This window comes from Embiotoca jacksoni, unplaced genomic scaffold, assembly GCF_022577435.1.
Source record: "Embiotoca jacksoni isolate LCO1_2020_lvr unplaced genomic scaffold, fEmbJac1.0.p SCAF_11, whole genome shotgun sequence".
Lineage (NCBI taxonomy): Eukaryota > Metazoa > Chordata > Actinopteri > Embiotocidae > Embiotoca > Embiotoca jacksoni.
The window spans coordinates 9821225-9843022 of record NW_027185241.1 but is presented as its reverse complement, the minus strand read 5'-3'; the positions used below and the strand labels follow the sequence as shown (position 1 = coordinate 9843022).

The following is a 21798-nucleotide window of genomic DNA, read 5'->3' as shown; positions in this document are numbered from 1 at the left end:
AAAAATCATGTACACGCACAGGCGGTCATTTATTTGAAAGGACATTACGAATGTAGTAAAATGTTCAGATTCACTGTCTCAACATGATTTTTGTAGATTCCCTTTTGGTCCAACATTATCTCTGTTATCATACCACAGCAGGGTGACATTTATCTTTCCGCAGCTAAATAGTACAATTGTACAAATGTTGCTGAGACATTAAACTACAGGTGTGAAACTTGACATAAGTTACATGAACACGTTTACCGTGGAGAGTTAAAGGGGCTGTTTTGCCTTGCATTTCTTGTTTAATCTTTTAAAAATTGCGTAGCTCATCGCTTGCTTCCCGCCGTTGTATATCACTGTGCATTTTAAAGGCTTTTTTAAGTCGGAGGCTGCAGGTCGAAAGATCAGGGTTGTCGCTGTCTCCCACTTCCACTGATCCAGCTTCTTTAACCGACGCTTGATGGCTCCAGCATGGTTCCAGGTTAATTTCGGTGGCATCATTGGGCAGGAGTGAATCACAGAGCAGGAGGCAGATACCTTCTTCCCCACCATCACAGTCAGAGAGGGAGGATCTGGAATGCCTGAAAAGTTGAAGAATTACACCAACTTTACTCACAATACAATTCAATCGCCTTGAAATCTTTAAAATAATTTACACAATACTCACGTGTAACGTTAATGGACACTGGGTTGTTTATGAATGAGAATTGATTGAATCCCGGTATGACAATCCTGAAGTGAAAGGGGCCAATATCAGTGGCCCTGACATCATACATCAGCATGGTGCAGTTGCCTGATTTCAGATCTCCCAATAATTCGGTTCGTTGGTCGTACTCTTTATCCAGCTCCAATGGGACATTGCTCGAGATTATCGTCTGCCCCTTCTTCCAGTATCCACTCAAGGGTGGAAGGGATGTCTGTAAACTATCGCTGGGGTAAGTGTACATACAGGGAATGACCAAACAGGAGCCCTCCACGGCAGGAATAGTTGATGGTATGTCCACGCTCCAATCAATGGCCTGGACATCATGCGCCACTGAAAATCAATTGAGGACATTTGATTTATCTTTAAGTGTAAAATGAAGCATTAAATTCAACCACATTTAAATTTGATACTCACCATGCATGATACTCAGCTTCAGAAATGACAGCCACAACTTCAGTTCCATTACTAATGAGGAAGTGAAATTTAAAATTAAAAAAAAAAAAAACATGAAGCCGAGGATAAACACATTTAAATGTGATTCTGTTGTTGTATTTTGGCACACACACCAACAATTCACTTACCTCTGAATCCTTTCATGTCTGAATGAATTTGTGGCACTTGTGGCACTGTCTGTGGATTTCATATTTATGCAGCTAAAGGCCTTGGAGGCAGAAGTTGTTGCAATAAGTGGTCACTTTCTTTGTTCATGTTACATTCGACATGCTACAAAAAGTAATCACAAGGTTATTTTTTTTGCAAGCAAATGAATACAGAAATACATTTCACTGAACACAGAGTTCCAGTAATGCACAAAAGCAACAGTTTATAAAGCAACAGCAGATAAAGAAGGTGAGAAATGGAAAAAGTTGTTAACAAAAGAGACATTTTGCAGATTACATGAAAGCAAAGTGGCACATGATATGAGGGGGACTCTGCAGCAGTAAAAGTTACATGTTTGGTCTGTTGTGTGACAGAAATGTCTGTAAAATTCAAGTAAAACTAACTCTGAGAATTAAACCCTTGGAAGACAACAGACCCAGCACCTGTGGATAAGGACACAGAGATAACCAAGGTCGAGAAAGTCTTACTCCTCAACAAAATCTTATCAAACTCCTTTGTTTGGTGTAAATTAGCTTCCAGAGCCTGTTTGCAAACATCAGTGTATGAAAAAGCTTTTTCTCAACAAATAAGACCTTTCTTGTCCTTGTGACAAGATTACAGCATCTGACAGTGAAAAAAAAAAGCTTCTTATTTAAAAAAACCTGATTATTTATTGATTAGCTTGTAATAGTTAATCCTTTTAAATGTTCCTTTAACTTGGTAAGGAATCACAAGTAGATTTGTTTTTGCTTGAATTTTGTTCTTGTCACTGATGTGCTATATTTTTTTCTCACACCTTGCCACAGACGTGTTAAAATGTATTTGACAGCACTTTCAGTTATACTACAATAACATCAATTCTGAAATGCACTTGTATTTTCTGTATGTTGTCTGAAAAGTCATCATATATGTCTTATTTGAGTTTTCTGGGAGGTCGTTTAGCAATGCAAATTTTAAGGACTTATTTTGTTCTATAATTATTGCTATAATTCAGCCTCACTAACTTTCACTTTAAATACAAATATATCTATGCTGTTGGCCACTACTATTTACTTTTGTTTTATACAGCTAAATAAGGTTGCAATGCTGTAAAAGAGGATATGACACCAGATATCAATGCGGACTTGTGGAAAAACACTGTACTTTTTTTTACCCCTTTATTTCTGGCTTATTTTGAATTCAAGCAATAATTTGATCTCTGGATATTAAACTGGAGAGAAAATGCTTGTCTCAGTTTCAGCATATGACATAGGAGATGTGTTTACAAATATATTGACAAAGATGAAAAGAATCATTACATAACACTTCACTAAATTCAAATATTTGTCAAGTGAAGTTATACAGCTGACTGTACACAACTTTGCCCTCCTCTCTTTTCACAAGTTTAGAGTTTTTGGATAAAACCCACAGGAAACAGAACTCCAGCCATGAGTTGTTCTAGTGAAGTTGCAGAAAGTGCTAAAAGCTTGATATCATTTCCTGTGTCGCTCATTGGTGCAACAACAGCATGAATATGAGACAGATCTAACACCATACAGCAGCCCACCATACCTGACTGCCAGCAGTGATGAGGACATCAATATTGGACAATTCTTCAAAAACTCAGACAATTCAACACTAATATCTTTGCAGAAATTATTGTCCAAAAACAGTCATCTTGCCAATTTATTTCTAAATTTTCTCTCATCAGTGTGCCACTGCCTTGATCTCTCATCTTGACTCACAGCCCAGCGTCAGTGCTGTAGGACACACGAACAGCACATGAGAATCAGCAGGAAAGAGAGAAGAATACCATTGTTCTTCATAGATAAGACACAGGCTCTTGTAATTTGATAACGTTCCGATGTGAAACTCAAATCATGTACTCTTTATTTGCAGAAATGTACGGTTCTCTGCCTTCAACCCCGTATCACAACAAAGCATGAAATCGACACACCCGTCCAGTACAACAAAATTTGAGACAGCCCCGCTTTGGCCTCTCTGGGCATTACAGTTTCAGGGAAGGCTCAATGTAGATCAATACAAAGTTGTTCTGGGTGATCACCATTATCCTGTGATGAAACACCTCCATCATGATGGAAGTGGTTTCTTCCAGGATGATGGTAGCACCACCCGAAGGGCATGAGGGGTCACTGAATGGTATACAAAATGATGTGAATCAGCTATGGCCTTTTGCAGTCACCTTAGCTCCACCCAAATGAACACCTGAGAGATTTTGGACTGACATGTTGGACAGTGGTCCGCCACCATCATCAAAACAAAAAATACAGGAATATCTTTAAGAGCAATGTCCATCCCTCCAGTAGAGAACCACAGACTTGCACAGTCAATGCCAAGGTCCATCGAAACTGTCCTGACAGCAAGTGGTGAAAATGCTTACTAAGACACTTTATGCTGTTTTGTCCTTTAATTTGTCCCTTGTCCATTCGCTTTACTCCATTTCTTGTCCTTACAGGTGCCCCTGAGATTAAGACCATCTCTTCATGCTCCTCAGAAGAGTGTGTGTGCGTTGTGGAGTCTAGGCCTCCCAACTTGATCCATTTTGTGCTTGCTGACAGAGTTCTGCAAAGCACCAAAGTAGACAAACGCGGCTCTCTTACAATCGGGACTTTGCAGACAGACTTTGGGTCCTTCAAGTCTGTACAATGTGTGGCAAACAACACAGAGGGCAAAGGCACCCTCATCCTGTTTTTACCTGTTAACAGTATGTAAAACTTTTTTTTTTTTTTTTAAATGCAGTTTGAGATTGTTAGTTCTGTATATGAAAAGGAGAAGAAAAAAAAAGTCTATATGATTTCTGATTTTTTTAACAGGTAAAATGAAGAATATTTTCATCGCAATAGGAACAGGTTTAATTTTGGTCGTAATTTTGATAGGAGTGGGAGTTGTTAGAAAATGGTAAGTTGTTTAGATTGTTTTTTATTGTCATTGAAAGTAAATCATTCTGTTTCTCTTTTTAGTTCAAATGAATCACGTACATTCAAATCTGCACACTACAGTGTATATGAAAAGTGTTCGATTTTAAAGCGCAACAGCAAACAAACCCCTTACAGAAATAAAACATGAATTTCACATGTGCAAGACCCATGGGATTACCTGTGACCATATGACACATGTGATTGTACACATGTGAAACATGTCGTTTTGTAACATTTTCATTCTGTAATATGTGAAGCTCTCGTAGATTCCCATGTGAACACTTTTCCACGTATTTTCTCCATGTTATCATATGTTTCAACTTGTGGTAAACACAGTGTCCCATGTGGAAGACATACATGGGAAACCTGTGTTTTTTTTCCACTGGTAAAGATAACCATTGAAGTGATGTACATGTATAACTTAATTCAGGTTGTATAAAAATGTAGTCATATCACATTACAGTGACTAGTATCACAGGGTCAACTTAAAACATTTTCTCAGTCAGATACAGCTCACAATGTCAAGTTTTACAGGTCTCTCTCGTGGTCTTTAATTCAAAACAAGTATTCTGCCATGAGGAGATGTTCTACAGCCACTGCAACATCCAATAAGAGCGCCATGAAGGCAGACAGAAATGCGGAGCTCCCCCGGTTTTCCTCAACAAAAAGGTTTTAGTGTGGCATAAACGAGACTTTCCTCCTGATTTGAAATGGCCATACAATAAATGAATGTATTTGTGTAAATAAAACATTAAAAAAAAAAAAAAACATGCCTGATATCTGCATTCTTTATACAGGAAAGAGATCTTTCATGATGTAAACTGCCCTGCCATTCACTCCAATGATCATATATATGGCAACATGGAGGTACTGTATGTAAACTTGTATTTATTCATTTATTACATGCATTCCTGAAAGTGAATTAATCTTGCTTCCTTTGCAGATGGACGGGTGTGATGCGATATATGCCAATATGTAAGAAGCAAAAGACCTGTTCATCTGCACGGGGTCTAACCAATGTGGGTCAAGAACAGTGTAAAAATAGTACAAGAAAACTTAGTATGTTATTTTCTGCATCTCTTGTATTACAAAAAACATTATTCTGATCTACTCCTGTTATTCACATTATGTTGCTTGTTGAAAAAAATATTTATATCTGAAAGTACCCTTATCATTAAACATACAGCGTGGAACTTTTGTCTCCCCCTTCTGCCAGCGGGAATAATCACAAAAACCCGGTTGACACATGCTCAGCAGGCTCCAACAAAGACGGTGAATAAATTGTTTTGAGTATCAGAATTTGATCCTTTCTGACCAGTAACCTTTCGGAAGTCTTGAAGAGACGCTCGATTGAGCCATTTCATTCAATTCAAAAACAACAACAACTCTGTATGCTGTGAAATACAGAGATTCACTTGGCACTGATAGACTTAATCAGCAATGTGTGAACTCGTTGGCAAATAAAACAGACATATTAAAGTCCTGCAATACAGCTTTAATGCACTTATACCTGCAGATATGATTTCCTTTGTCCAAAAAAAAAATTATAATTTTTTGTCTGATGAATGGAATAAAGTATCTTGTAAAATCACTATTTAACTATTGTAATAATTTGCTTGGAGATATTTTGATAACTCTTTAATTAGTTTTTAGACAATGTCAACCAATACTACAATTACGCTACACTAATTTTTTTTCTCAGTGGGCAAGATTAATTGAGCATAATAACAGATGAAAACAGATGTTAAGGCTTTTTTAGTGAGATGGTTTTTAAATATTCAGCGAGTCAATTTCAAAGCCATATCAGTTCAGTGTAAAATGTGAGGCAGCAGCTTTTACATGCATCTTCACCTGTTTATTATTGATTGCAGATGGAAGTGAAACCATTGTGTGTTCGCTTAGGTCACTCTGGAGAAAGTCGTGTAGTTTGAAAGAGGAAGCCAGTCACCATCATAGCTGACAGATAGGAGCGCTGAAATGATGGCATTTCACAAACACACCTCATGCCCTTTATGTAAACCTTAGAGCTCAGAAGATGTTCATATTCAAGTATTTTGCATATCTTGTCAGTGAAAATAAATTAAGCATTAGAAGCCCCTTATTTTTCAAGAATACCACAAAAGACGGTCTCACTGAGTGCACAAAAACACATGAGGATGGGGGAATATTCAGGAAAGTAATTTAGAGAAAGCTTGTGTATTTATAGATTTTCTTTTAAAAGACCAAGATCGGCACACTTTCCCGAAAGCATAAATGAATATGTACAAAAAATTGCAGAATGAGAAGCGTACCGCATTGACGAAAAGAATTGAGGCCGTGTTTATTATGTAGTTAGAAATGGGTTCCAGTTTTCACACAATCATACGTATTCTTTAAAAAAGAAAACATTTAAAAACATTCATTTCAATTATACTATTGTTACTCAAACATAAAAAATCATGTACACGCACAGGCGGTCATTTATTTGAAAGGACATTACGAATGTAGTAAAATGTTCGGATTCACTGTCTCAACATGATGTTTGTAGATTCCCTTTTGGTCCAACATTATCTCTGTTATCATACCACAGCAGGGTGACATTTATCTTTCCGCAGCTAAATAGTACAATTGTACAAATATTGCTGAGACAATAAACTACAGGTGTGAAACTTGACATAATTTACATGAACACGTTTAACGTGGAGAGTTAAAGGGGCTATTTAGGCCTTCCAGTTCTTCTTTAATCTTTTAAGAATAGTGGAGCTCATCGCTCTCTTACCCCCGCTGTATATTACTGTGCAGTTCAAAGGCTTTTTGAAGTCGGAAGCTGAAGGTCGAAAGATCAGGGTTGTCACTGTCTCCCACTTCCACTGATCCAGCTTCTTTAACCGACGCTTGATGGCTCCAGCATGGTTCCAGGTTAATTGCGGTGGCATCGTTGGGCAGGAGTGAATCACAGAGCAGGAGGCAGATACCTTCTTCCCCACCATCACAGTCAGAGAGGGAGGATCTGGAATGCCTGAAAAGTTGAAGAATTACACCAACTTTACTCACAGTACAATTCAATCGCCTTGAAGACTTTAAATAATCTATACAATACTCACGTGTAACGTTAATGGACACTCGGTTGTTTATGAATGAAAATTGATTGAATCCCGGTATGACAATCCTGAAGTGAAAAGGGCCGATATCAGTGGCCCTGACATCAGACATCAGCATGGTGCAGTTGAGTGATTTCAGATCTCCCAATAATTTGGTTCGTTGGTCGTACTCTTTATCCAGCTTCAATGGGAGGTTGCTCGAGATTATCTTCTTCCCCTTCTTCCAGTATCCACTCAAGGGTGGAAGGGATGTCTTGAAACGATTGCTGGGGTAAGTGTACATACAGGGAATGACCAAACAGGAGCCCTCCACAGCAGGAATAGTTGATGGTATGTCCACGCTCCAATCAATGGCCTGGACATCATGCGCCACTGAAAAACAATTGAGGACATTTGATTTATCTTTAAGTATAAAATGAAGCATTAAATTCAACCACATTTAAATTTGATACTCACCATGCATGATACTCAGCTTCAGAAATGACAGCCACAACTTCAGTTCCATTACTAATGAGGAAGTGAAATTTAAAGTTTAAAAAATAAAAAACATGAATCCAAAGATAAACACATTTAAATGTGATTCTGTTGTTGTATTTTGGCACACACACCAACAATTCGCTTACCTCTGAATCCTTTCATGGCTGAATGAATTTGTGGCACTGTCTGTGGATTTCATATTTATGCAGCTAAAGTCCTTGGAGGCAGAAGTTGTTGCAATAAGTGGTCACTTTCTTTGTTCGTGTAACATTTGACATGCTACTAAAAGTAACCACAAGGTTATTTTTTTTGCAAGCAAATGAATACAGAAATACATTTCACTGAACACAGAGTTCCAGTAATGCACAAAAGCAACAGTTTATAAAGCAACAGCAGATAAAGAAGGTGAGAAATGGAAAAAAGTTGTTAACAAAAGAGACATTTTGCAGATTACATTAAAGCAAAGTGGCACATGATATGAGGGGGACTCTGCAGCAGTGAAAGTTACATGTTTGGTCTGTTGTGTGACAGAAATGTCTGTAAAATTCAAATAAAACTAACTCTGGATATTAAACTGGAGAGAAAACACTAGTCTCAGTTTCAGCATATGACATAGGAGATGTGTTTACAAATATATTGACAAAGATGGAAAAAAATCATTACATAATACTTCACTAAATTCAAATATTTGTCAAGTGAAGTTATACAGGTGACTTTACACAACTTTGCCCTCCTCTCTTTTCACAAGTTTAGAGTTTTTGGATAAAACCCACAGGAAACAGAACTCCAGTCATGAGTTGTTCTTGAGAAGTTGCAGAAAGTGCTAAAAGCTTGATATCATTTCCTGTGTCGCTCAATGGTGCAACAGCAGCATGAATACGAGACAGATCTAACACCATACAGCAGCCCACCTGACTGCCAGTAGTGATGAGGACATCAATGTTGGACAATTCTTCAAAATCTCAGACAATTCAACACTAATATCTTTATATTCTTACGTTCCACAACATCTGGCACACAGCATGGCAAAAAGGAGAAGTAGTCCGTGGTGGCAGGGTGTGGTTAGCTCAGCTGCAGTGGGTGGAGAGTGGGAGGAGTGGTTCAGGGAACGGTGCCGGGCAGGTGTAAGGAGCTCAGCTGAGCCGAATATGAACTGATGAGCACAGCTGAGCTGAATGTGAACTGATGAGCTCTCCCGTAATAAAGGGGAGCAGGTAGAAGAGAGAATGAGGAAAGAGGAAGCGGTTGCACGAGGGCATTGGTGTATGGGCCGGGCAAATAAAAGCATTTTACACCTGAACGTACGACTGAGGGTGTCATCTGTGTCCAGGAGAGACCCCGGTAGCACCAACCTTGCTGCTAGTGATGGTGAGATGAAGCCTCATGAGGCATCGAACCACTTCAGCCAATTGGTTCGAGAAAGCGTTCATTTCTCGAAGCTTCATGTGCACACGAAACCACCTACTGGCCATGTGTATAATCACAGGCAGCTGTATCTGAACCACATAATGTGATGCATTGAATTTTTGTGTCTGTTATGGCTGTTGGGAATGACTATGAATTATAAAAATGTATGACCAAATAATTTCTGTACATAAATTATCACATATGTGCATAATAAAATATTTTTTGAATGTATTCTGTGTGTAAATTTTCCCAAAATGGTAGTATCATATGATATGGCAGGTTGTGTAATAATGTTTTTCTGTCACTTTAGGAAAATGGCATGGGCTTAAGCAGGCAGAGGACAGTGGAAGTGCTTGTGGAACTAGGAAGAGGGGACTGAATATGCTTGTGTAACTTGGACAATGGTGTACAGGACAGGGGACATTTTATTCATTTTTATTCAGAAATAACAGTTTCTCAACAGTTTTTGGTTTTGTGGATGTCCACATGTCAGAAGTAAGGCTAACAGCAGCCACCTTTTCCACTTTAGCCTTAGCCTTCTCCTTAGCTGACTCATACTTGGCCTCCACCATGGCCTTCAGAGCCTCAAGGAAAAAATATATAGTGCTGAACTGTGAGACACAATAAAGTACTCATTTGTTTCATGCATGCACCCATACATACCTGCCTTGTAGGGAGAACATAATTAGGATCCAGTTTGGACACAAATGCCCTGAATCCAACATCATCCACAATACTGAAGGGCTGTGTGTCCTTCACTATCATGGAGACCAGGGCTTCATCCAGCTCTTGTTTTCTGGTGGCTGGTTAAAAGAGAATAAATACAGTGTCTGTTACCTGTCTTTATTTGCACAATAAACAAAAGTGAACAGGGAAAAATTGTAATGGTGCATTTGTAATATTGTAATGACTTACCTTGGCTGGGTGAAGCTCCAGTTTCCTCCTTATTCTCATGCAAGGCACGGTAACGCCTCAGCATGGATGAGGTGTTGTTATTGTACCCCAACTCCTTGGAGCACAATAAACACCTCACCTTTGAATAAAATAAGAAACTGTGAAAAATACAGTTCTTGATAAGCAAACCTAATGTGTCTGAAATAGAGTTAGATTTAGATTACCTTATTAGGAGTTATCAAATCAAAGTGTTCCCACACAGGGGAAATCCTCCTCTTCCCAGCTGGCTCCATCTTATCACCCATCCTTCTCTCCTCACTCTCCTGAATCTCCAAACTATCTCTCTCTCTCTAAACTCTCCAAACTAAATAAACGCTATCCAAACTCTCAACTGACCGCAACTCTCCACCAACAACCCACATTTTGAACGGAGCCTGAGGGGTTTATATTGCCGTCAAACCTCCCGGCAAAATCTGAACCACTTCCCGAAGCAGTCACGTGGTACAGCCGGGCAGCGAGGCTTCGGACGTCATCATTTTTGGCTCCTCCCCTAAATGAAGCAAGCCTCGACACGCGCTTCGAGGAAACGCCCCCTCCATTACGCGACACACGCTTCGAAGCGTCGGCACATCTCGTAACATCACTACTTGCTGCACAGTCTAAAAGAGGGTTCATTGTTGAGACACAGACGGCAACAGTTTCAGTCACAAAGACTGTTCAATTTTAGTAACAGAGTGTAAAGATCTGAGAAAGACATTAGTAAACGGGTTCCTTCCCCATATTCTCCTGACTGCATGAGAACCGAACAGCAAATGCTCGCACACTTCATTACAGCGAAGAGATCTGGCGCCCACTTGTGCCCTTAGAGCACAGCTGGTCAAATTCTTTCCTATGAATGGCCAAAAATTATAATAAACGGAGGGCTGCATGTCAAAAATGAATGTTTAAGTTATGTGAAATTACACTTCATTAAAATGTAATATATTTTACAGAAAATGTACTTTCTAAATTAAAATTTCAGAATTACTACCCTCTTAGTCAGTGTAATAATAGTGGGGCTATTATTTTGCAGAAATTATTGTCCAAAACAGTCATCTTGCCAATTTATTTCTAAATTTTCTCTCATCAGTGTGCCACTGCCTTGATCTCTCATCTTGACTCACAGCCCAGCGTCAGTGCTGTAGGACACACGAACAGCACATGAGAATCAGCAGGAAAGAGAGAAGAATACCATTGTTCTTCATAGATAAGACATAGGCTCTTGTAATTTGATAACGTTCCGATGTGAAACTCAAATCATGTACTCTTTATTTGCAGAAATGTACAGTTCTCTACCTTCAACCCCGTATCACAACAAAGCATGAAATCGACACACCCGTCCAGTACAACAAAATTTGAGACAGCCCCGCTTTGGCCTCTCTGGGCATTACAGTTTCAGGGAAGGCTCAATGTAGATCAATACAAAGTTGTTCTGGGTGATCACCATTATCCTGTGATGAAACACCTCCATCATGATGGAAGTGGTTTCTTCCAGGATGATGGTAGCACCACCCGAAGGGCATGAGGGGTCACTGAATGGTATACAAAATGATGTGAATCAGCTATGGCCTTTTGCAGTCACCTTAGCTCCACCCAAATGAACACCTGAGAGATTTTGGACTGACATGTTGGACAGTGGTCCGCCACCATCATCAAAACAAAAAATACAGGAATATCTTTAAGAGCAATGTCCATCCCTCCAGTAGAGAACCACAGACTTGCACAGTCAATGCCAAGGTCCATTGAAACTATCCTGACAGCAAGTGGTGAACCAATACCTTACTAAGACACTTTATGCTGTTTTGTCCTTTAATTTGTCCCTTGTCCATTCGCTTTACTCCATTTCTTGTCCTTACAGGTGCCCCTGAGATTAAGACCATCTCTTCATGCTCCTCAGAAGAGTGTGTGTGCGTTGTGGAGTCTAGGCCTCCCAGCTTGATCCATTTTGTGCTTGCTGACAGAGTTCTGCAAAGCACCAAAGTAGACAAACGCGGCTCTCTTACAATCGGGACTTTGCAGACAGACTTTGGGTCCTTCAAGTCTGTGCAATGTGTGGCAAACAACACAGAGGGCAAAGGCACCCTTGTCCTGTTTTTCCCTGTTAATAGCATGTAAAACTTTTTTTTTTTTTTTAATGCAGTTTGAGATTGTTAGTTCTGTATATGAAAAGGAGAAAAAAATGACTATATGATTTCTGTTTGGAACAGGTAAAATGAAGAATATTTTCATTGCAATAGGAACAGGTGTGAGTTTGGTACTAATTTTGATAGGAGTGGGAGTTGTTAGAAAATGGTAAGTTGTTTTAGATTTTTTTTTTTATTGTCATTGAAAGTAAATCATTCTGTTTCTCTTTTTAGTTCAAATGAATCGTGTACATTCAAATCTGCACACTACAGTGTATATGAAAAGTGTTCGATTTTAAAGCGCAACAGCAAACAAACCCCTTACAGAAACAAAACATGAATTTCACATGTGCAAGACCCATGGGATTACCTGTGACCATATGACACATGTGATTGTGCACATGTGAAACTTGTCATTTTGTAACATTTTCATTTCGTAATGTGTGAAGCTCTCGTAGATTCCCATGTGAAAACTTGTCCACGTATTTTCTCCATGTTATCATATGTTTTAACTTGTGGTAAACACAGTATCCCATGTGGAAGACATACATGGGAAACCTGTGTTTTTTTTCCACTAGTAAAGATAACCATTGAAGTGATGTACATGTATAACTTAATTCAGGTTGTATAAAAATGTAGTCATATCACATTACAGTGACTAGTATCACAGGGTCAACTTAAAACATTTTCTCAGTCAGATACAGCTCACAATGTCAAGTTTTACAGGTCTCTCTCGTGGTCTTTAAGTCAAAACAAGTATTCTGCCATTAGGAGATGTTCTACAGCCACTGCAACATCCAATAGGAGCGCCATGAAGGCAGACAGAAATGTGGAGCGTCCCCGGTTTTCTGCAACAAAAAGTGTGGCATAAACAAAACTTTCCTCCTGATTTGAAATGGCTATACAATAAATGAATGTCTTTATGTGTAAATAAAACATTAAAAAAAAAACATGCTTGATATCTGCATTCTTCATACAGGAAAGAGATCTTTCATGATGTAAACTGCCCTGCCATTCACTCCAATGATCATATATATGGCAACATGGAGGTACTGTATGTAAACTTGTATTTATTCATTTATTAAATGCATTCCTGAAAGTGAATTAATCTTGCTTCCTTTGCAGATGGACGGGGGTGATGCGATATATGCCAATATGTAAGAAGCAAAAGACCTGTTCATCTGCACGGGGTCTAACTAATGTGGGTCAAGAACAGTATAAAAATAGTACAAGAAAACTTAGTATGTTATTTTCTGCATATATTGTATTACAAAAAACATTATTCTTATCTACTCCTGTTATTCACATTATGTTGCTTGTTGAAAAAAATATTTGAATCTGAAAGTACCCTTATCATTAAACATACAGCGTGGAACTTTTGTCTCCCCCTTCTGCCAGCGGGAATAATCACAAAAACCCGGTTGACACATGCTCAGCAGGCTCCAACAAAGACGGTGAATAAATTGTTTTGAGTATCAGAATTTGATCCTTTCTGACCAGTAACCTTTCGGAAGTCTTGAAGAGACGCTCGATTGAGCCATTTCATTCCTATCCAGGTTTAGCATAGAGCTAAACTGGAAGTGCCCACAAAGCATGTTTGCATTCTTCTGGTCAGCATGGGAATATCTCCAGAATTAAAAAAACAACAACAACTCTGTATACTGTGAAATACAGAGATTCACTTGGCACTGATAGACTTAATCAGCAATGTGTGAACTCGTTGGCAAATAAAACAGACATATTAAAGTCCTGCAATACAGCTTTAATGCACTTGTACCTGCAGTTATGACTTCCTTTGTCCAAAAAAATTATAATTTTTTTGTCTGATGAATGGAATAAAGTATCTTGTAAAATCACTATTTAACTATTGTAATAATTTGCTTGGAGATATTTTGATAACTCTTTAATTAGTTTTTAGACAACGTCAACCAATACTACAATTACGCTACACGTTTTTTTTTCTCAGTGGGCAAGATTGATTTAGCATATTAACAGATGAAAACAGATGGTAAGGCTTTTTTAGTGAGATGTTTTTTAGATATTCAGGGAGTCAAATTCAAAGCCATATGAGTTCAGTGTAAAATGTGAGGCAGCAGCTTTTACATGCATCTTCACCTGTTTATTATCTATTGCAGATGGACGTGAAGCCATTGTGTGTGCACCCAAGTCACCCTGGAGAAAGTCGTGTAGTTTGAAAGAGGAAGCCAGTCACCATCATGGCTGACAGATAGGAGCGCTGAAATGATGGCATTTCACAAACACACCTCATGCCCTTTATGTAAACCTGAGAGCTCAGAAGATGTTCATATTCAAGTATTTTGCATATGTTGTCAGTGAAACTAAAAAAGCATTAGAAACCACTTATTTCTCAAGAATACCACAAAAGACGGTCTCACTGAGTGCACAAAAACACATGAGGATGGGGGAATATTCAGGAAAGTAATTTAGAGAAAGCTTGTGTATTTATAGATTTTCTTTTAAAAGACCAAGATCGGCACATTTTCCCAAAAGCATACTTGAATCAAAGCATAAATGAATTTGTCGAAAAAATTGCAGAATGAGAAGCGTACCGCATTGAAGAAAAGAATTGAGGCCGTGTTTATTACGTAGTTAGAAATGGGTTCCAGTTTTCACACAATCATACGTATTCTTTAAAAAGAAAACATTTAAGAACATATTCATTTCAATTATACTATTGTTACTCAAACATAAAAAATCATGTACACGCACAGGCGGTCATTTATTTGAAAGGACATTACGAATGTAGTAAAATGTTCGGATTCACTGTCTCAACATGATGTTTGTAGATTCCCTTTTGGTCCAACATTATCTCTGTTATCATACCACAGCAGGGTGACATTTATCTTTCCGCAGCTAAATAGTACAATTGTACAAATATTGCTGAGACATTAAACTACAGGTGTGAAACTTGGCATAAGTTACATGAACACGTTTACCGTGGAGAGTTAAAGGGGCTATTTAGGCCTTGCAGTCATCGTTTCATCTTCTAAGAATTGTGGAGCTCATCGCTCGCTTCCCCCCGCTGTATCTCACTGTGCAGTTCAAAGGCTTGTTGAAGTCGGAGGCTGCAGGTCGAAAGATCAGGGTTGTCACTGTCTCCCACTTCCACTGATCCAGCTTCTTTAGCCGATGCTTGATGGCTCCAGGATGGTTCCAGATTAAGCGCGGTGGCATCGTTGGGCAGGAGTGAAACACAGAGCAGGAGGCAGATACCTTCTTCCCCACCTTCACAGTCAGAGAGGGAGGATCTGGAATGCCTGAAAAGTTGAAGAATTACACCAACTTTACTCACAATACAATTCAATCGCCTTGAAATCTTTAAAATAATCTATACAATACTCACGTGTAACGTTAATGGACACTGGGTTGTTTAGGAATGAGAATCTACTGTATCTCGGTATGACAATTCTGAAGTAAAAAGGGCCGATATCAGTGGCCCTGACACCATACATCAGCATGGTGCAGTTGAGTGATTTCAGATCTCCCAATAATTCGGTTCGTTTGTTGTACTCTTTACCCAGCTTCAATGGTAGATTGCTCGAGATTATTTCATGCCCCCTCATCCAGAATCCATTCCACCTGTTCAGGTATTTTAGTGAACGATGGCTGGGGTGAGTGTACATACAGGGAATGACCAAACAGGAGCCCTCCACGGCAGGAATAGTTGATGGTATGTCCAAGCTCCACTGTTTATTAAAGGCCTGGACATCATGCGCCACTGAAAAACAATTGAGGACATTTGATTTATCTTTAAGTGTAAAATGAAGGATTAAATTCAACCACATTTAAATTTGATACTCACCATGCATGATACTCAGCTTCAGAAATGACAGCCACAACTTCAGTTCCATTACTAATGAGGAAGTGAAATTTAAAGTTAAAAAAAAAAAACATGAAGCCGAGGATAAACACATTTAAATGTGATTCTGTTGTTGTATTTTGGCACACATACCAACAATTCACTTACCTCTGAATCCTTTCATGGCTGAATGAATTTGTGGCACTTGTGGCACTGTCTGTGGATTTCATATTTATGCAGCTAAAGGCCTTGGAGGCAGAAGTTGTTGTAATAAGTGGTCACTTTCTTTGTTTGTGTAACATTTGACATGCTACTAAAAGTAACCACAAGGTTATGGGGTTTTTTTGCAAGCAAATTAATACAGAAATAAATTTCACTGAACACAGAATTCCAGTAATGCACAAAAGCAACAGTTTATAAAGCAACAGCAGATAAAGAAGGTGAGAAATGGAAAAAGTTGTTAACAAAAGAGACATTTTGCAGATTACATTAAAGCAAAGTGGCACATGATATGAGGGGGACTCTGCAGCAGTAAAAGTTACATGTTTGGTCTGTTGTGTGACAGAAATGTCTGTAAAATTCAAATAAAACTAACTCTGAGAATTAAACCCTTGGAAGACAACAGACCCAGCGCCTGTGGATAAGGACACAGAGATAACCAAGGTCGAGAAAGTCTTACTCCTCAGCAAAATCTTATCAAACTCCTTTGTTTGGTGTAAATTAGTTTCCAAAGCCTGTTTGCAAACATCAGTGTATGAAAAAGCTTTTTCTCAACAAATAAGACCTTTCTTGTCCTTGTGACAAGATTACAGCATCTGACGGTGGAAAAAAAAAAAGCTTCTTGTTTAAAAAAACCTGATTATTTATTGATTAGCTTGTAATAGTTAATCCTTTTAAATGTTCCTTAAACTTGGTAAGGAAGCACGAGTAGATTTGTTTTTGCATGAAATTAGTTATTGTCACTGATGTGCTACATTTTTTCTCATACCTTGCCACAGACGTGTTAAAAGATATTTAACAGCACTTTCAGTTATACTACAATAACATCAATTCTGAAATGTACTTGTATTTTCTGTATGTTGTCTGAAAAGTCATCATATATGTCTTATTTGATTTTTCTGGGAGCTCGTTTAGCAATGCAAAGTTTAAGGACTTATTTTGCTCTATAATTATTGCTATAATTCAGCCTCACTAACTTTCACTTTAAATACAAATATATCTATACTGTTGGCCACTACTGTTTAGTTTTGTTTTAGACAGCTAAATAAGGTTGCAATGCTGTAAAAGAGGATTTGACAACAGAGATCACTGCGGACTTGCAGAAAAACACTGTACTTTTTTTTACCCCTTTATTTTTGGCTTATTTTGAATTCAAGCAATAATTTGATCTCTGGATATTATACTGGAGAGAAAACACTAGTCTCAGTTTCAGCATATGACATAGGAGATGTGTTTACAAATATATTGACAAAGATTTAAAAAAAAATCATTACGTAATACTTCACTAAATTCAAATATTTGTCAAGTGAAGTTATACAGATGACTGTACACAACTTTGCCCTCCTCTCTTTTCACAAGTTTAGAGTTTTTTGATAAAACCCACAGGAAACAGAACTCCAGTCATGAGTTGTTCTAGTGAAGTTGCAGAAAGTGCTAAAAGCTTGATATCATTTCCTGTGTCGCTCAGTGGTGCAACAACAGCATGAATACGAGACAGATCTAACACCATACAGCAGCCCACCGTACCTGACTGCCAGCAGTGATGAGGACATCAATGTTGGACAATTCTTCAAAATCTCAGACAATTCAACACTAATATCTTTATATTCTCATGTTCCACAACATCTGGCACACAGAAGATCATGTCAAATAAACTAAGATATGGTTGAGATACGTAGGTCAGGTTAACTAACTAAACACTTGGCTAAGGGTAGGGAAAGTTACTAAAAGAGATGAACATTGATTAGTCTGTTTTCTCCTACATGAATAGGAGAAATGCTTCATGCCTAGCGACCATCTGATCTCCTTTACATTCGGCCTGGCTCACTACCACCTCCGATGTTACCGAACATTGGTATCGGACCTAAACTGTAAGGTGTAGAAGTGTCCAGCATGGAGGAAATTTCCTGGGATGCTGCATAGACAATATTTAGAGGAAAGGCTTAACCCTTTTCAAGTTGATCTGTCTACAATATTGACACATGTCAATTGAAAGATGTATGAATAGAGCAATTAACTTTTGACCTCTCCGGCTTTGAGGGTGTCCCTTTTGAATGTAACTCCACTATAAGTATGGAAGCCAAAATCCACAGTGTTTGTTTAATGTCAAAATGCACTCTTTTTTATCCAATGCTAAGATGAGATTTCAGCTATCTGAGTAAGACACAGTAAGTGGGTATTTATAACAAACTTACAGTCTTTTAAAAATAAAACTTGCTCTGTTTGTATCCCTTTATTGCTGCCTTGTTCTACAATAGTTCATAGTTTGTATCTCGTAAAACCAGTTAGAAGAAGCAGGGTATCCTTTTATCTTTGTCATCATGTTGTCATTTAATATACATGTTCACACGTAACCGTGAACATGTGGATAAAACAAAGCAGAATATACAGATATGGATTATAAATTCAAGTTTAAGTGTGAGGTGCAACTTTTCTACTATTTTGTGTAATCCACATTTGCGTATATATTTTCTGCATGGTCCATACTTTGGTCCATTTGACCTGTTGGGGCCTGAAAAGACAGAAGTTGGATTTCAAAAGGGTTTACTTAACTTGTTTGTGAAAAGATTAATGAGATTTGTCAGTGGTTCTTATTTTCTTTTTCGGATATAAATACTCATATTATTGCGGGTATTGTACCTCAACATTGACGTAGACAGGGTCATCGATGACTTTCATTTCAGGACGTTTCTTGTCTTGCTTGTTGTAGGATGATTCTCTGAAAAAAAAGAGACCAGTTGTATCCTAGTTTGAGAAACAAGTGATCAATCATGTTATTATGACTTAAATTTACAGCATATCTGGGAAATTATGACACAAAAATATACACAACTATCTGTCAAAAACTTTAGTTCTTTTCATTCTAATTCATATTACTGAAAAACAACAATCATGGTTTCATAGGATTTACCCATTCAGTCATACAACAAACCTTTGAGGTGGGTTTGATGTTGCTCTGCTAAAGTTTGCATAGAATCCAGATCCCTCCCTGGTTAAAGTCTGTGACCTGGGAAAGTCAGTTATGGTTGTTACACTGTTTGTAAGTTATTACAAAAAGTACAACATTATAACCATTATATGCCATTCCAGCATATTAAGTACTGCCTTAAAGACTATTGTATCAAATAACACATTTAAAGTGCCTCTTGACATGTTTGTAGCATATGAAAATAATCTGCCTTTGATCATTTATTTCCACCAACTTCAACTATCTCATTAAAGTTTCTTTAAATTTCATTTCTTATTTTCCACATCACACAATTGGCCTCCAAGTGTCTGCACATATATTATTCTGCAACATGAAGCTCAATTAAGTTTGCTGCTTGCAAGCCCCACAGTCAATTTACAAATTATCGTAGAGGGACGTTACCTTTTGCGTTTTACGTAAAATAAAACTGCAGCAACAACAAAAATGATCAGAAGAGCAGCCACTGGTGCAAAGATCGACGCATAGATCGTTATCAGAGACTCGTCAGTGAAGTCTACAGTGAGGAAAATTGTGAATATGAATCTTTTTGGTAAAGGACACTGAACATATTTTTTCCACATTTTATAAAACATTATATAAATAAATATGAATAATTAACAAAGACTTAGGTTTTACCTGGGTTTGAAGTGTCTGGAATAACACCAAGCCATGTGGGAAAAACATGCCGAAAATTAATGCAATCTTTCTGTATACATGCTTATTAAATGTGGTTTTAAATCAAATTTTAAATGTTTTACTGAAATTCTAACCATTCACGTGAATGTAGACAGATTGAGTTTTGAAACTGTAGTTTTGACCACTTGCGGAAACTCTCACATAGATATTTGGTTCACTGTCCAAGATGTTTAGGATCTGAAGGGTGCAGTCTCCTTCGGCTGTATTTCCGATCAGCTTGGTCTTTCTTCGGTACTTCTCAATCACACATTTGTCATCTGGGTGAAAAACGAATGCGTTTGTGTCCTTGTCATTGACACTGCATGTGCTGTGCCCCTTTTTTTTCCAGTAAATGTCAACCTTATTTGTGCTGTTTACTGTTGGAAAGGTAACATTGCATGGTATGATGACGTTTGAGCCCCGTACTGCATGGATTGTTTGATTGACATCTACAACCCAACATTGACCTGTGTTGAAAATCGAAAATGGTATTTATTAAAGTTCATACTTCCAAAACTAAATTCAAAACAAACACATTAACTGAACATGTCACCCACCTTTCAAATCAGAGGCCAGAATCAATATGAGACTGATACTGATGAGCCCTCGCAGCTGCATCTGATCCAAACAATACATTTAGGTTAATGGACAAAATGTGGTTCGGTGTTACTGCAGTATCAATCACAAACTGCATTTACCACATAAAGTTAATACTCACTGTGAGAGAGAACCATAGGTTGTGCTGCTTTGTTGTGCTTCGTTAATACAACTAGAAATACTAGATTTTAACACCAGTGTGAAATGTCTTGGGTGTGTTTCCTGTTGCACAGTGGCGGTGCATTGCAAAAAAGGAAGTTGTGACAGAAAATTTAACACTGACCACATTTGAACCATCTTTGAGTTTGAGATTAAAAAAAAATAAATAAAAAAAAATGTTTAAACATACTGTACACACCAGCAGTCACTGTCCTTTATGGCCTGATTCTGTTGCAGCATTCGTTTTTTTAAACTCTTGGGGCGACTTTTACACCTTTCTGAGCCACTGAGAGCTCTTTTCTTTTAACACTTGTCAAAAGAGCAAGAGTTTAGTGTGAGGATACCGAGGAAGTCTTTAAGAAGTAACACAGTTATTTGAAACATAATGTAACACACTAATACACTGTTAGAAATGTTGTCCACCTACAAACAAATAACCTAAAATTGTATCATTACCTATTGAACTAGGGACACTTAGTCATACACCTTACCGGTGCCTGTGCTCATGTGGTACGTGGTATACGGAACAAAAGTATGTTTCGGTCCTAAGACTCATGAGATATGAGTGAATATCAAACTAAGCTGTCACTGTCAACTTGATGCAGAGACAAGAGAGGCTGAGTTGCATGTTTGTCAGTGAAAGTTGTAATATAGCTATTGTGATGGAAATCGTGGAGATGAGTTGAAGAAGGCAGAGCAGACCGTTCTGGGTGTCAACGCAGTGATGGTTATTGGCAGCAGTTCGATCGAGGAGAGAGATCACAACGTGTGGCCGTGACCGGTTGCTACACCTCTCTCCCTGTACTCTCACAAGGGCTGAACTATAAGGAACACATTGGTTCCGATAAGGATAAGAATATGTCCTTGGCTGAATACGGTGAGTCAGAGAGTCAGACATGTTGTGTCCAATGTGACCACAGTCAACACTTATCATGGACAGTTAGTTCCCAAGGTCGCGGTGTCCTTTATTGGACCTTTACCCACATTCAGGGAATCAGAGGAGTCTCATAGTATGTCAGGCCTAAACAATATAATTCCCTTGACAGCTAACTATGTTGTTCAGTAATTTTAAATGTTGCTCAGTCATTTTATTTGTGTTGACAATGCTGTATTTTACATGTACTGTACATG

At 38.2% G+C, this 21798-nt stretch overlaps 2 protein-coding genes across 2 annotated transcripts; both read right to left on the bottom strand.

Moving 5' to 3' along the window:
• Nucleotides 1–6532: 6532 nt before the first annotated feature.
• LOC138194385 (myelin-associated glycoprotein-like) lies at nt 6533–8732 on the bottom strand. The gene is made up of 5 exons (XM_069143078.1): nt 8678–8732; nt 7913–7983; nt 7746–7796; nt 7293–7661; nt 6533–7207 (listed from the first exon to the last, which is right to left on the bottom strand). Exons 2-5 carry the CDS (start codon nt 7926–7928, stop codon nt 6909–6911), a joined length of 735 nt encoding a protein of 244 aa, XP_068999179.1. The 5' UTR covers nt 7929–7983; nt 8678–8732; the 3' UTR covers nt 6533–6908.
• A 6071-nt stretch (nt 8733–14803) lies between these two features.
• Nucleotides 14804–16819, bottom strand: LOC138194386 (myelin-associated glycoprotein-like). Its single transcript, XM_069143080.1, has 4 exons — nt 16218–16819; nt 16053–16103; nt 15594–15968; nt 14804–15507 (listed from the first exon to the last, which is right to left on the bottom strand). The coding sequence occupies exons 1-4, from the start codon at nt 16231–16233 to the stop codon at nt 15230–15232; spliced, it is 720 nt and encodes a 239-aa protein (XP_068999181.1). The 5' UTR covers nt 16234–16819; the 3' UTR covers nt 14804–15229.
• Nucleotides 16820–21798: the final 4979 nt, after the last annotated feature.